Raw genomic sequence first — 13,446 nt, 5'->3', positions numbered from 1 at the left:
CTTTAGTGGCGGCTTAGGTATGCGCTCTATATCAGCACATATGCTATTGGTTTTTCGTGCTATGTTTTCAAATCACCATTCGAATTCGATTTTTCTTTTTGAGTATCCACTTGACATTTTTTCAGAATTCCTTGTGTTTAATTTTGAAATTGATTTCTTTCAATTGTTGCTTTGCTTTCGATTAAGAAAATGGGTATTTTAATTTAGGGATAGATAAATGTAAAAGAATACGTTGTGTATTGATCTGTGTCAAGGAGTTACAATATATAGAGACCCTAATGGGCTTAAGTGTAAGGCCCAAACCTAATCCAAACCTAATCCTAATACAGTCAGAATACAGTCAGACTATTTACGGATAAGACAGAATCCAATCATATCTAATCAAATCTAATCATATCATATCTAATATTCTAACAGGGATTTATGCGAAGCAAACTATGTGAATTGGGACCTATGAATAATTAACTTATGACTTGTCTTATCACACTCCCAAATTGAAAATTGTAGGGCTGATTTTGATTTGAATGGGGATTTTATTATTCAAAATTGTCATTTGAATCTTCTTGCCATTTACAACTCAAATCTTGATTTAGGTTATTTTGCCATGGGAAACAAAGTGGGGAAGCAAGAAAGGGAAGATGTGATATTGCTTAAGATTGTACCTCCATTGGATCAAGCATATGTTAAATGGCTTGCCAAAGATGTTGCAGTAATTCACGGCTTTACTCCAAGATGTGTTCGTGCAATGAAACCACCATATCATTATGTTGAATATATCAAGTTGAATGGGTGGTTGGATGTGGATTTAGATGATCCTGATATTGCTCATTTGTTCAAGTAGATAATTTTTGTATGCCATATAGACAATTCGCCTGAGTTGTTGCAGCTGTATTATGGTTGTATCAAATTGTGTGTGAAAGAGATAAATGGTGGGCAATTCAAAAGTGCTTGTATAATCTAGAACTGATGTTAATTTTTAATTTTGCTATTACATATAGACAATTTTTTTTTACTAGTTGTTGGTTTTGTACACTTGGTGATTTTACTTGTTTTGTGCTTCGGTAACTTTTTTGTCAATATCATAATGTCTTATGAGCTAATGTATTCCCATAATATTGTACTTTTGTTTTATGTTCAAGAAAATAACATCTAAATCATTCAGAGAATTTGATGAGTATAAGAAAAATCTTGTTATATTTGGCGTTTCTTATGTTTTCATCCCTTTTATTTAAGTTAAAAAAAATGTTATTCACATTATGAACATTAAAACCACAATAAATTTGTTTTAAGTTAATATATATATTAATTATGAATTTTTTTTAAATATTGAATATTTTTATTTTTACAAAATTATTTTATCTTTTTGACATACTCATCAATAGATTTTTATAAAAATTAATATCACATGACATATTTGTAAAAATTTTATAATTTTTTTATTAAAGGGTATTTTTGTCAAAAATATTTATTTTTATCCTATCTAGTATTATACCGTGCATTACCCAACACTAGATAGTATTATCTTACACAATACATTATCTTATACAATGTCATGCCAAAAAATGGATAGTATTAAAATTTAATCAAGTCTTATACAATCAGGCCTTATATTATCGGGTCTTATACTATCAGGTCTTATCATATACTATGCACCAAACATGCCCTAAAGGGACCTCTTCTGTATAAGCTTATACTATACGATGGTCACACTAAATAACTAAAATGTCATAACGTATTGTATAAGCTTATACTATCAGGCTTTATACATCATACCAAACAGGCACTAAATTGATTAACCTGGATTTAAAGTAATTGTTTTAATTAATCAGACTCCTGATATTTATAGGAATAAATTTGAATTTAGCAAAAACTCAAGTTGTTTTTTTATATTTTATGGGAAAAAAAGTTTGTCCTTTTAAATGTTATAACTTTGTGTAATTTTAGATCCTAATCGTTGATTTTCGTCAATCAACAGTTAGAATTTATTGGGTTTTATTGCGAATTACTAATTAATTAATAATTTTGATCCAATAAATCCTAGTCGTTGATTGACAGAAATCAACGATTAAGATTTAAAATAACACAAAGTTATATCTTTAAAATGACAAACATTTCCTCCATATTTTATATATCTTGATTGATTAGGACTACAAAACAATTACATCTAATTAACATGTGATGGTATTCAAATTATCACAATTGATACAAATTTATTAACGATGAATTGTTATGATCAAATTTATTCAATAACTTCACAGCAAAAAAATTAAATGAAAGCGTAGTGCATTATTCCAAAATTTTCTGTAAGGAATCCGTAGTCCATATCTTCTTAGTTTAGGGTAAGTTTTCCTTTCTTTGCATTCTACCCGTTGATGTATGGAACAGTGATCAAAATGTCACTGTTCACTGACTTTTTTACCTAAATGCCATCCGAATAGTGTTATTTCGCAATATGCTACGCGGGCAAGTTCGCTACAGTGCTCGGCGAACTTGGTTTGCTGACGTGGCACGTTTCTGGTGGACAACAAGTTCGCTACTCCCAGTAGCGAACTATGTTGCAATAAATGCTGACACATTGGAGAAGTTCGCTGCCACATGCAGAGAACTAGGTGTGCCACGTGTCTGACATGCACCAAGTTCGCTGAATGTCCAAGCGAACTAGGTGCCACGTGGCACAATCAAAATTAATGTATTAATCATAACAAAACACAGAAAAATAAGGAAAATGACAATTTTATTAATGTGCCAATCAAAATTAATGTGCCAATTAACAATCACGATTAATGCATCAAACACAATTAGCGTACAAATAGGATTAACTTTTGATTGTACCAATCAAAATTAATGTACCAATCACCAATCACTTCGGAGCGCCATAACTTTTGATTCAGATATCCAAATTATATATTTTTTATTTTATTTCATATAATTTTTCGAGTTCTACCCAATGACACCTCATTTGAAATATTTTATCTCTCACAAACATCGTTCGAATTTGTAACAATGATATCACAAACAATTAAATGTACTGATCAAAATTAATTGTGATTTATACATTAATTGTGATTGGTGATTGATATATTAATTGTGATCAAAATTAATTGTGAATGGTGATTGATATATTAATTGTGATTGGTGATTGGTACATTAATTGTGATTAATACATTAATTATAATTAATTGTTATTTTCCTTTTTTTTCTATTTTTTTATTGTGATTGAAACATTAATTCTGATCGGGCAATGAGATTGTGCCACCTAGCACACCAAGTTCACTACCCCTGGTAGCGAACTTTGTCCAGTCATCTTTTCCTGTAAAAGTGTGCTACGTGTCACGAAATCATTGGCTACCAAATTCGCTACCAGTCGTAGCGAAGTTGGACACGTGGCAGTCAACTTTTCCTGTCAAAATATGCCACGTGTAACGAAATCATTGGCTACCAAGTTCGCTGGGCACTGTAGCGAACTTGTCCGCGTGGCATATTGAGAAATTGCACTGTTGGCGTGGCATTTAGGAAAATAAGTTGTGGAACAATGGCACTTTGGTCACCGTTCCTTGATGTATGCACTTCACAAGACTAGGATTTCATATTTAAATTTCCCTAAAGTGGCCTTTGGATGGTTATAAGTGGGCCTATGTTTTTTTTTTATCTCTTTTTCTTCAAATGACCTCACATGAACTTCATATATTGTTATGTATACAACATGAAAATATTAATCCCTTAATTCATTGAGATTACTTTTTCTCATGTTGTAAGAGATAATTCTATCTCCTACATACATGAGGGAGATATTTCAACATGATGATTAGATAAATAGTGAGTTGGTAGTAGATTTTTTTTGTTAATAAGAATATCCCCTTTTAATTCATAAACAAAATCATATGATATGGAATTGAAAAGGAATAATCTTTTCTTAATCACTAACCTTGAATCACTCTAAAACAATATATTATATGGAATTGGAAAGGAATAATTTTTGGTTAATGAAAAACCTTCAATCACCCAAAAATTGAATTGCAAAAGGAATAATCTTTTCTTAATTACTAACCTTGAATCACTCCAAAATCATATGATATGAAATTTAAAAGGAATAATTTTCGTTTAATTACAAACCTTGAATCACTCTAAAATTGAATTGGAAAGGAATAATCTTTTCTTATTACTAACCTTGAATCACGCTAAAATCATATGATATGAAATTTAAAAGGAATAATTTTGGGTTAATTACAAATCTTGAATCACTCTTCTCCACTACTGCTGTAGTGCTATATAAAACCCTGATTTCATCCATTGCAGCTTATTCACTAAATTTATATTCCATTGCTATATAGAATAATAATTAATCAAAAGTATTATATACTCACTAATTTTCCGTTTCTCTCATCTCATATTCATTGCTCTTTTTCTCTCTGTCTCTCAATGGATCATTCTTTTTTTATTATTTAAAATAAAATGTTAACACATAAAATAATTGATTTTCATAATATGCTATATATAGTACATGTCGTTAAATAATAATTTAAATGCTTGTTCAAATATTAAATCAATTCAATATTAATGTATTTCAATGTAAAAATAAATTATAATTGTAACTACTGACGAGGGTTTATACCTTTGAATGAGTTCGAAAACTTATTTAATTGTTAACGTAATCAAATTCATCAAAATGATTAGTCAACACAAAATCATGCATGACTATTCACGAAAAGGATTATCTTCCGTTTAACATTTAATGCCAAAAATATCGAATCCGCGTCCCACAATCCCCTTTGGGTACATTCAAATGCAATCGTTGTTTTATTTGAAAAATAAAATCATATAATCTGAAATTGGAAAGGAATAATCTTAGCTTGATTACAGACCTTGAATCAATCTATTCTATCACTGCTATAGTGCTATATATAACCCTTGTCTCATTCATTCTTACTCCATTCCGCTCTGAACATGGCTTCTTATCATTCTCTTCTCCTTCTCTTCCTACAACTCACAATGTTAATCATTTGCTTGTGTGGAATATCACTCGCTGGAGCACTCAACAATGGCTTCAGTGTGGAACTTATTCACAGAGATTCTGAAGAATCTCCATTTTACAACCCCACTGAAACTCCTTTCCAGCAAATGACCAATTCCTTTGACCGTTCTTTCAACAGTCTCAACCGTTTCTACCCACAAGCAAAAGTTTCTCCAAAAGCAGCCCAGTCTGAAGTAATCTCTGTTCAAGGAGAATACCTCGTGAAGTACTCAATTGGTACGCCACCTTTTCAAATCATTGGCCAATTTGATACAGCCAGTGACCTCATTTGGTCTCAGTGCAAACCTTGTGAATTTTGCTTCAAACAAACCAATCCAATATTCGATTCTTCCAAATCCAGGACTTACAAAACTGTTCATTGCTCATCCAGGCTATGTCAATCATTTGATCTTAACGTTTGCGACTCCAATGCTGGTTCTAAACAACATTGTGAGTACGATATCTTGTATGCGGATGGATCATATTCAAATGGGAATCTTGCAGTTGATACACTCACCTTAGGCTCTACTACGGGTCGCCCTATTTCCTTTCCCAAGATTACCTTTGGTTGTGGTTTCAACAATTCTCTTACCTTCGTCACAAAAGGTTCTGGCATAGTTGGCCTAGGTCGTGGTAAATCCTCATTTATCTCCCAAATAGGTCATTCCATTGATTTCAAATTCTCATATTGCTTGGTGCCATTCTTTGAATCCAAATCCACAAGTACATTAAATTTTGGGGGAAATGCTGTGGTGTTTGGTTCTGGGACAGTTTCAACTCCTCTTGCATCTGGTGATTCTCCTTCTTTCTATTACCTTACATTGATGGGAATGAGTGTGGGGCCCAGAAGACTGGATCTTTTAACTGTTTCAACCGCAACCGGTAATAAGAAAGGTAACATCATAATTACCACAGGCACAACACTTACCTTACTACCTGAGAAGTTCTACTTCAAATTGGAGGCTGAAGTTGCGGCACAAATCAAATTAAAACGTGTTCAGAGTGCAGATCCAAGTCTAAACCTTTGCTATATGTCACCACCAAATACAATTAAACCTCCAATCATTACCGCACATTTTCCTGGCGCGAACGTTCGGTTGGATTCTTTCAACACTTTTGTTAGTGTCTCTGAAGATGTAGTGTGCTTTGCTTTCGCCCCAGTGTCAGACGGAGCCATCTTTGGAAGCTTAGCGCAGATGAACTTCTTGATTGGTTATGATTTGTTGAAAAATACTGTGTCCTTTAGGCGTGCTGCTTGCTCTAAGATGTAATCATCAAATCACTTCTGATGTATTGCTTGATCAAAAAAATAAAGAAATTAAAATTTAAAATATTTTTGTGCTATTTGATGAGACTTTACATTGAATGTAATTTTTCAAATTGGTATAGCTCTGTTCTCTAACTATTCCGTTAAGTTTTCATTTTCGTCATATAGTAATAATTCAATATCACTTTGACTTTGTAAGATCTAATATAAATGGTCATCAAAGAATCAGTTTCAAAGGTCATTATTATAACATTTATATGACCAACCTGAAGAAGAGAGAGACGTCTGATGAAGGAAGAGACTCTCATCACATTCAACTTTTCCCATAGCATATTGTCCATGACCATCAAATCGTAATACACTTTTCCTCAAATTATACATTGACGTATGAAGTAAATCTTTTCATTGGAAAATTTCTGTAGAATTTTGCTAATTATATTTTTGTGCTGAATTATAGTAAGGATGAACTCAAATGGCGAAAGGTTGCAGCTTTTTAAGTTAAATTATAAGATTACGTATAGAAATTCAAAAAATGACCGAAATTATTTTTTAACAAATACATTAGCAGTTCAAAACCTACTGAAATTAAATTATGACTAAACATCCTTTTTAGTCCCTGGCAATATCCTATTCTGATATCTTATCATACAAGCCAGGAAGTTTTTTCTGCTTTGAAGCTTTACTTTTTCGAAGCAGCAGTCCTGATCTACATACGTCAACACATGTAAAATTCACCAGAGGCATTCGCGGGGACACTCTGAGAAGATGAATGCAGCTAAATATAATTAAACTGGTCACCTATTCATATAATGTACTAGCAAGAGGTCAAGTGTATCTAAATGATCCTGTAAACTAGGAAGTTGATTGAAAATATAATTAAATGTGACTCTTCATTTGCAAGGAATGAAGGTCGCTTTTGCCTAATTGCACAGGAAGTCTATGATGTCATATATTATGAATCAAAGCAATTTTAACCATTTTTCATATTCGAATTTATTTAAATGTGGTTTTTGAAACACACCCACAGGGAGCGTTGCTCTATGGGAAGGAAGGTTGGTTCATGTAATAAATCTGTGGGTACTAGTTTCATTTATGTGATGGTTAATTTGACCAAGATTATGTGATGGAAATTCTCGCGGATGATCTAGGATTTTCACAGGAAAAGAAAGCAAGCTTTCATCTTTAATTTGTTCGAGCCGAGTTATAAGTAGATTAATGAAACAATTTGGATTTTCTAGAAAATCTTTAATGTCAAGGATGACATGTCTTAATATTACAATCAACTCCAACCGTCAATTTTAAGCATGAAAGTGATTTACATATTTTACGTTAATGTATTTTTGTTAAAACAGAACAAGTAACTACATCGTAAAGATGAGGATGTAATACTAAGTTCAGTTCAGTTCAATTCTTGTATGTCTTATTCTGACAAAGAAGAAAGTAAAGAATTTATTTGGAATTGTTAAAAATGCTTTATGTAATAATTTGCTGCAGTGGATCATGATTTAAACTGTTATCGTGTTTCGAACAATGTACGATTCTAGAAATGAGTTGGCTTATAACTATGTTGTGACCATCTCAATTCTCACGTCTACTAATGCTTTGTTTCTTTACTTTGATGGAGTATTTTATGTGAGCATATACACTTGACCCTGTTTTCTTATTCTTTAATGCATATAAAATGTTAAATGAAGTTTTCATATTAGGAATAGTCCAGATCCAACAAATTGTTATCGGTCAATAATTTTAAAATAACAAATATGTGTTTTTACTCTCTTCCTCACATTGCAGAAAGGTAGAAGAAATGAATAAATGTTACAAAGCATGCATATTTTCCTCGAAACAAGACAATCTCATCTAAGGCTAAGCTATGAAAGAAAAAAAGATTATTTTGCATGGGAAACTGAAATACTGGGAGGAGCCTCATCTTCTGGTATACTCTTAAGTTCCTTATCATCTTCTTTTGGCACAGGATACATTTCTCTTGTCAGCATAGGTGGTGGACTTGATGACTGCACAACAACCTCATCCGGCGATAGTGGTGATGATGATGAGCGTGGGGAGATTGATAGCAAACGGGATATCCCGTTGCCATCTATAGGGTAAACTTCTGAAACTTCTTCCATGCCCTCATCCAGATACAACACATCCTGCATAGTCAACTGCAGTGGTGAAAGAAAGAAGAAAGAAAGAAGAAGAAGAAAGAAAGAAGAAGAAGAAGAAAGGAAAAAAAAGAGAGAGTAAATATCCTTCAGAAACCAGGAAATGGGTGAAAGAAAGAAGAAGAAGAAAGAAAAAAAAAATTAAAAGATACCTAAACGACGTCGTCTCTTCTTCAAGCCGCGTCATCACACTAACGTGCCACATGAGCACCATTAGTTTGGCCTTACGGTGGAGTTCACAGAAGGACTAACGTGACCCTTTTTTTGTTATTTCAGGGACCAATTTGATCTTTTTTTATTGCCAGAGACTAAAAAAGACTTCGTAGATATTCTCGGGTACTAAAAAATTGTTTACTCTTAAATTATCTTGGGCTCAGAACAAGCGGATAGAAATTCAAATTATTAGTCTAGGTGGTTTTGAGTTGCAGCTTTAGGTTTACGGTGACTTAATTTGAGCCTGTTTTTTTGTTTTTGTTTTTTTTGTTTGTAAATTTTTGAGCCTGTTTTTTAGATGGGCTTTCAAAAAGATTACTTTTTATGCCTTATAGCTTTCAAAAAGATTACTTTTTATGCCTTATTTATTTTAGAAATAATTTTTTTTTTATAAAAGTTAAGACTATTTGGATATTTTTAAAAAAAATTAGTTTTTCAAAAAAATATTTGGCTTTTGAATTCTTTTTTTTGTCAGAAGCTAAAGTTTTTAGCTTTCAAGAAAAGCAGGTTTTTTGCTTTTTTTTTTTTTATGATTTCTCCTTTTTTCTAAAATGAGGCATTCAAATAAACTTTTTTTGAGAAGTGTTTTTTTTTTTTTTTAAAAAAAAGTAGCTTTTCGACAAAAAAACCCCTCATGAAAACAGACCCTTGATAATAAAGAGAATTGAGAAAATGAATAATTAAGGGTGTAAATGTAGCTGGTCAATGCAGACTTTAGTCGGGATGGATTAGGCCTATGTAAATTATTTCAAGTCTATCTTGACTTGTTTTTTTTAAATAAAAGTTTGGCCTGGCTTGTCAAGCCTATTATGCCTTAAAAAAATAATATAATGCACTTTCTAAATTATAGGTTATAATTACTTAGTATAATAGCTGAACACAATTTAAAATATCGATAATTTGACTATGTTGTTGAATATAAAAAACAATCAATTGAATCAAATTATATTACTTTTTTATTACTTTATTATAATTTGACTGTGTGTGTGCAAAAATGAGCACAAAAGTATTTATTTGAAGACTAAACAACCATGATACTTAAATATAAAAGAAATATCAAACAACTGAAAGCCAATCAAATTAAATAAATAACCATAGATATAAACACATGCCCAACAAGCAAGAACAAGATATGTATACGTATACAACACCCAGAAATCAAATAATATATGTTTTTTTTAATGAAAATTTTGAAAAGAGATAATTTTGTCAATGAGAGAAAAAAAAGCATAAATAATAAGGATATGTTATTAGCTGTGAAATTGAGAGTTAATGGTGAGCAATGGATGGCTTAGAAGGTACGCAGAACAGTAGCGAAATTTGGCTAATGATTTTAAAAGAAGGTGGCGTACTAATTGAGTACTTCACGAGGAATCAAATATTTGCCATATATATATTTGAAAGTATTAAATGCGGGGAATCATAACCATACAAATTAGGGATGTTCATCAACCGATCCAAACCGCTGAAACCGAACCGAAAAACCGATAACCGAATAAACCGAAAATCGAAAAATCGAAAACCGAAAAAAAATCGCAAAATTTAATTGGATTGGATCGGTTTTCGAATAGATTGATGAAAACCGATCCAATCCAAACCGATCCAATATATTAATTCTCCTCTACCTATTTAGTCTTTTTCCCAATCATAGCCCAATAATTTTTAAACCCAAGACCCATTAATTCATCAAATAAATCCAAGAAAAAATCTAGTCGCGTCTCATCAACAAAATTTTACATGTGTAGAGTTTCATATCTCATTGAAAAAAAAAAACTATAGTATCGTTTACTGATATTTTCGTATTTCAAATTTTTTTTACAAAGCCAATATATACAAAATATGTTATTTGCACAATAATTATGAAACTAATTTTAGGATATTCAAAAAACCGAAAACCGATCCAATCCAAACCGAAAAAAATTGGATTGGATCGAATCGGATTTAAAAAAAAATTCAAACCGAATGGATGATTACATGATCAAACCGAAAGGATTGGATCGGATGAGTTTTGCTTCCAAAATCGATCCAATCCAGACCGCGAACACCCCTAATACAAATGATAAAAGCATTAAATGTGGGGAATCACAACCATACACATGTCGTTGTTGTACGTAAAGCGGCTGCAGAAATGATTTTACCATATATATAGAGAGTGAGGCAAGATCATCTTACACCTGTGTAAGGATAATAAGTCTTACATTAAATCTTAACCGTTGATTTTCGTACATCTAATGGTTAAGATTTATTGGGTCACAATCATTAATTAACTATTAATTTTCAATAAATCTTAACCATTATATGCACAGAAATTAACAGTTAAAATTAGGTGTAAGACTTATTATTCTTACACTGATATAAGTTGATCTCTTCCTATACACACACATATATATATATATAGGTACAACAAATATTATATATTTTTTCGATCTTTTATTGGAAAATAACAATATAAATTTTTGGAATATTAGAATATGTTTATAAATTTTTCATATTAGAATATTTGGAATTGGTATATTTTTTACCGTATTTGAGTATGTTTGTAAATTTTTTTAATATAAATTATAAATTTGCATATACTTATCAGGTCATGCGATTCAACTAGTGACCCACGGGTTGAGTACCTCGATCAGGTCAATGACCGGTTTGAGTTTAATAACATTGATTAATAGGCTTAACAATTATCCATGTGAAAGTAGTGTAATACAAAAATGTATATTGATGGAGAAAGCGGCACATCAGCAAAATTTTCAAAGAATGATTCTTAATTAGAACAGAATAGATAGATGTGTAGGAGATAAATTTATCTCCTACAACATGAGGAGAGATATTCTTACTACCAAAAAAACCTATTACCAACCCACTCGGGGTGTAAATTGGTCAAGTTAGGCCAGACTTTGACTTTGATAGCCTTAGCCTATGTAAAACATTTAGAGCCTATACTGGCCTATTAGTTTATTAAATGCTTGATTTATAGGTCTAGTATGGTCTATTATAAAAAACAAGAAAACCTAACACGACCTTAAAAGCCTACCAAATTATAAACTAAAATTTGTAAGCCCAAACCATACTGAAATTTAAAAGATAAAAATTCTTATTCACAAACATCACATGAAATAATATTTTCATTAACAATACATGAAATAATGTTCATACAAATCACATGAAATTGTTCATAAATATCACATGAAAAATATATATATATACACACACATATAATTTTCACTTTCTTTACTAATTTAATTTAATATTATATTTTAAATAAATATTTATGGTTTGTAAAAATAACATCAATCCTATTAATTTGAAGATTATTTTACAAATCATGATCTCAAACTATGTCTTTAAGTAAACAATATATATCATAAATTTATTATATTATTAAAAAAAATTAAAAGACTAGCCTGTAAACTTTCAGGAAAATCTTTTTAAAAGGAATAATTTTCGTTTTATTACAAACCTTGAATCACTCTGAAATTGAATTGGAAATGAATAATCTTTTCTTAATTGCTAATATTGAATCATGCTAAAATCATATGATATGGAATTTAAAAGAAATAATTTTGGGTTAATTACAAACCTTGAGTCAATCTTATCCATTACTGCTGTAGTGCTATATAAAACCTGATTTCAACCATTGCTGCTTATTCACTAAATTTATATTCCATTGCTGTATAGAAAAATAAACAATCAAAAGTATTATATACTCACTAATTTTCCGTTTCTCTCATCTCATATTTATTGTTCTCTCTCAATGGATCATTGTTTTTTTTATTATTTAAAATAAAATGCTAACACATAAAACAATTGATTTTCATAATATGATATATATAGAACGTCATGCTAAATAATAATTTAAACGCTTGCTCAAATATTAAATCAATTCAATAGTGATGTATTTCAATGTAAAAATAAATTATAATTGTAACTAATGACGGGGTTTATATCTTTGGATGAATTCGAAAACTTATTTAGTTGTTAATGTAATCAAATTCATCAATATGATTTGTCAACAACAAAATTATGCGTTATGTCACTAAAAGGAGTATCTTCCGTTTAACATTCAATGCCAAAAATATCGAATCCTCATCCCACAATCCCCTTTGCGTACATTCAAATGCAATTGTTTTTTTATTTCATATCATCTGAAATTGGAAAGGAATAGTCCTGCTTGATTACAGACCTCGAATCACTCTATCCTATCAATGCTATAGTGCTATGTATAACGGTTATTTCATCCATTGTTGCTAATACCAAACTTTGGAAACTGTTTCCCCCTACCCCGTTTTCTAGTATTAATCAAAACAAAATCCCCATACCAAACAGCCCTTAAAATTGTTTTATATTTTATCCCAAAAAAAATAGGAAGGAAAATTATGCAGACGAGGTTTTGTTGCATTCTGAAACCAAAGGAAGCCATTAGTTTATGCGGGATGTTATAATAATATTTATAGGCCCCTTACTAATAAAAGACAACCACCACCTTTAAGAAATGAGTGCTAAGAGCTTTTGTTAATATTATTTAGTGATATCAATTAAGTCCATTATGCCTATTCGATCACATTACCACCATTAGTGGATCATACCTAAAGAGATTCGTCTATATTAAAGTAGACAAAAGAACTAATGACTTTGGGCTAATTAAATATATAAGCAACAATTTACCAATATATATATATATATATATATATATATATATATATATATATATGCAACAAAACCTAAGATAATTATGATAAGGTTTTTGTGTGTCCTTTGAGTGAATAGTACTTAAATTTTGGTTGATGAGTTCTACA

At 30.9% G+C, this 13,446-nt stretch overlaps 2 protein-coding genes across 2 annotated transcripts; both read left to right on the top strand.

The window, feature by feature from the left end:
* The first annotated feature begins 604 nt into the window (after positions 1-604).
* On the top strand, positions 605-841 carry LOC133291630 (uncharacterized). Its single transcript, XM_061489919.1, has one exon. It carries the CDS (start codon positions 605-607, stop codon positions 839-841), a length of 237 nt encoding a protein of 78 aa, XP_061345903.1.
* A 4,103-nt stretch (positions 842-4,944) lies between these two features.
* Positions 4,945-6,282, top strand: LOC133291658 (aspartic proteinase CDR1-like). The gene has a single exon (XM_061489959.1). The coding sequence runs from the start codon at positions 4,945-4,947 to the stop codon at positions 6,280-6,282; it is 1,338 nt and encodes a 445-aa protein (XP_061345943.1).
* The last annotated feature ends 7,164 nt before the right edge of the window (positions 6,283-13,446 follow it).

This window comes from Gastrolobium bilobum, unplaced genomic scaffold (assembly GCF_033153095.1).
Source record: "Gastrolobium bilobum isolate Gb01-03AN ecotype WA unplaced genomic scaffold, APGP_CSIRO_Gbil_v1 utg1076, whole genome shotgun sequence".
Taxonomy (NCBI): Eukaryota; Viridiplantae; Streptophyta; class Magnoliopsida; order Fabales; family Fabaceae; genus Gastrolobium; species Gastrolobium bilobum.
The sequence above is the reverse complement of the archived record's forward strand: the minus strand, read 5'-3'. Positions and strand labels throughout refer to the sequence as shown.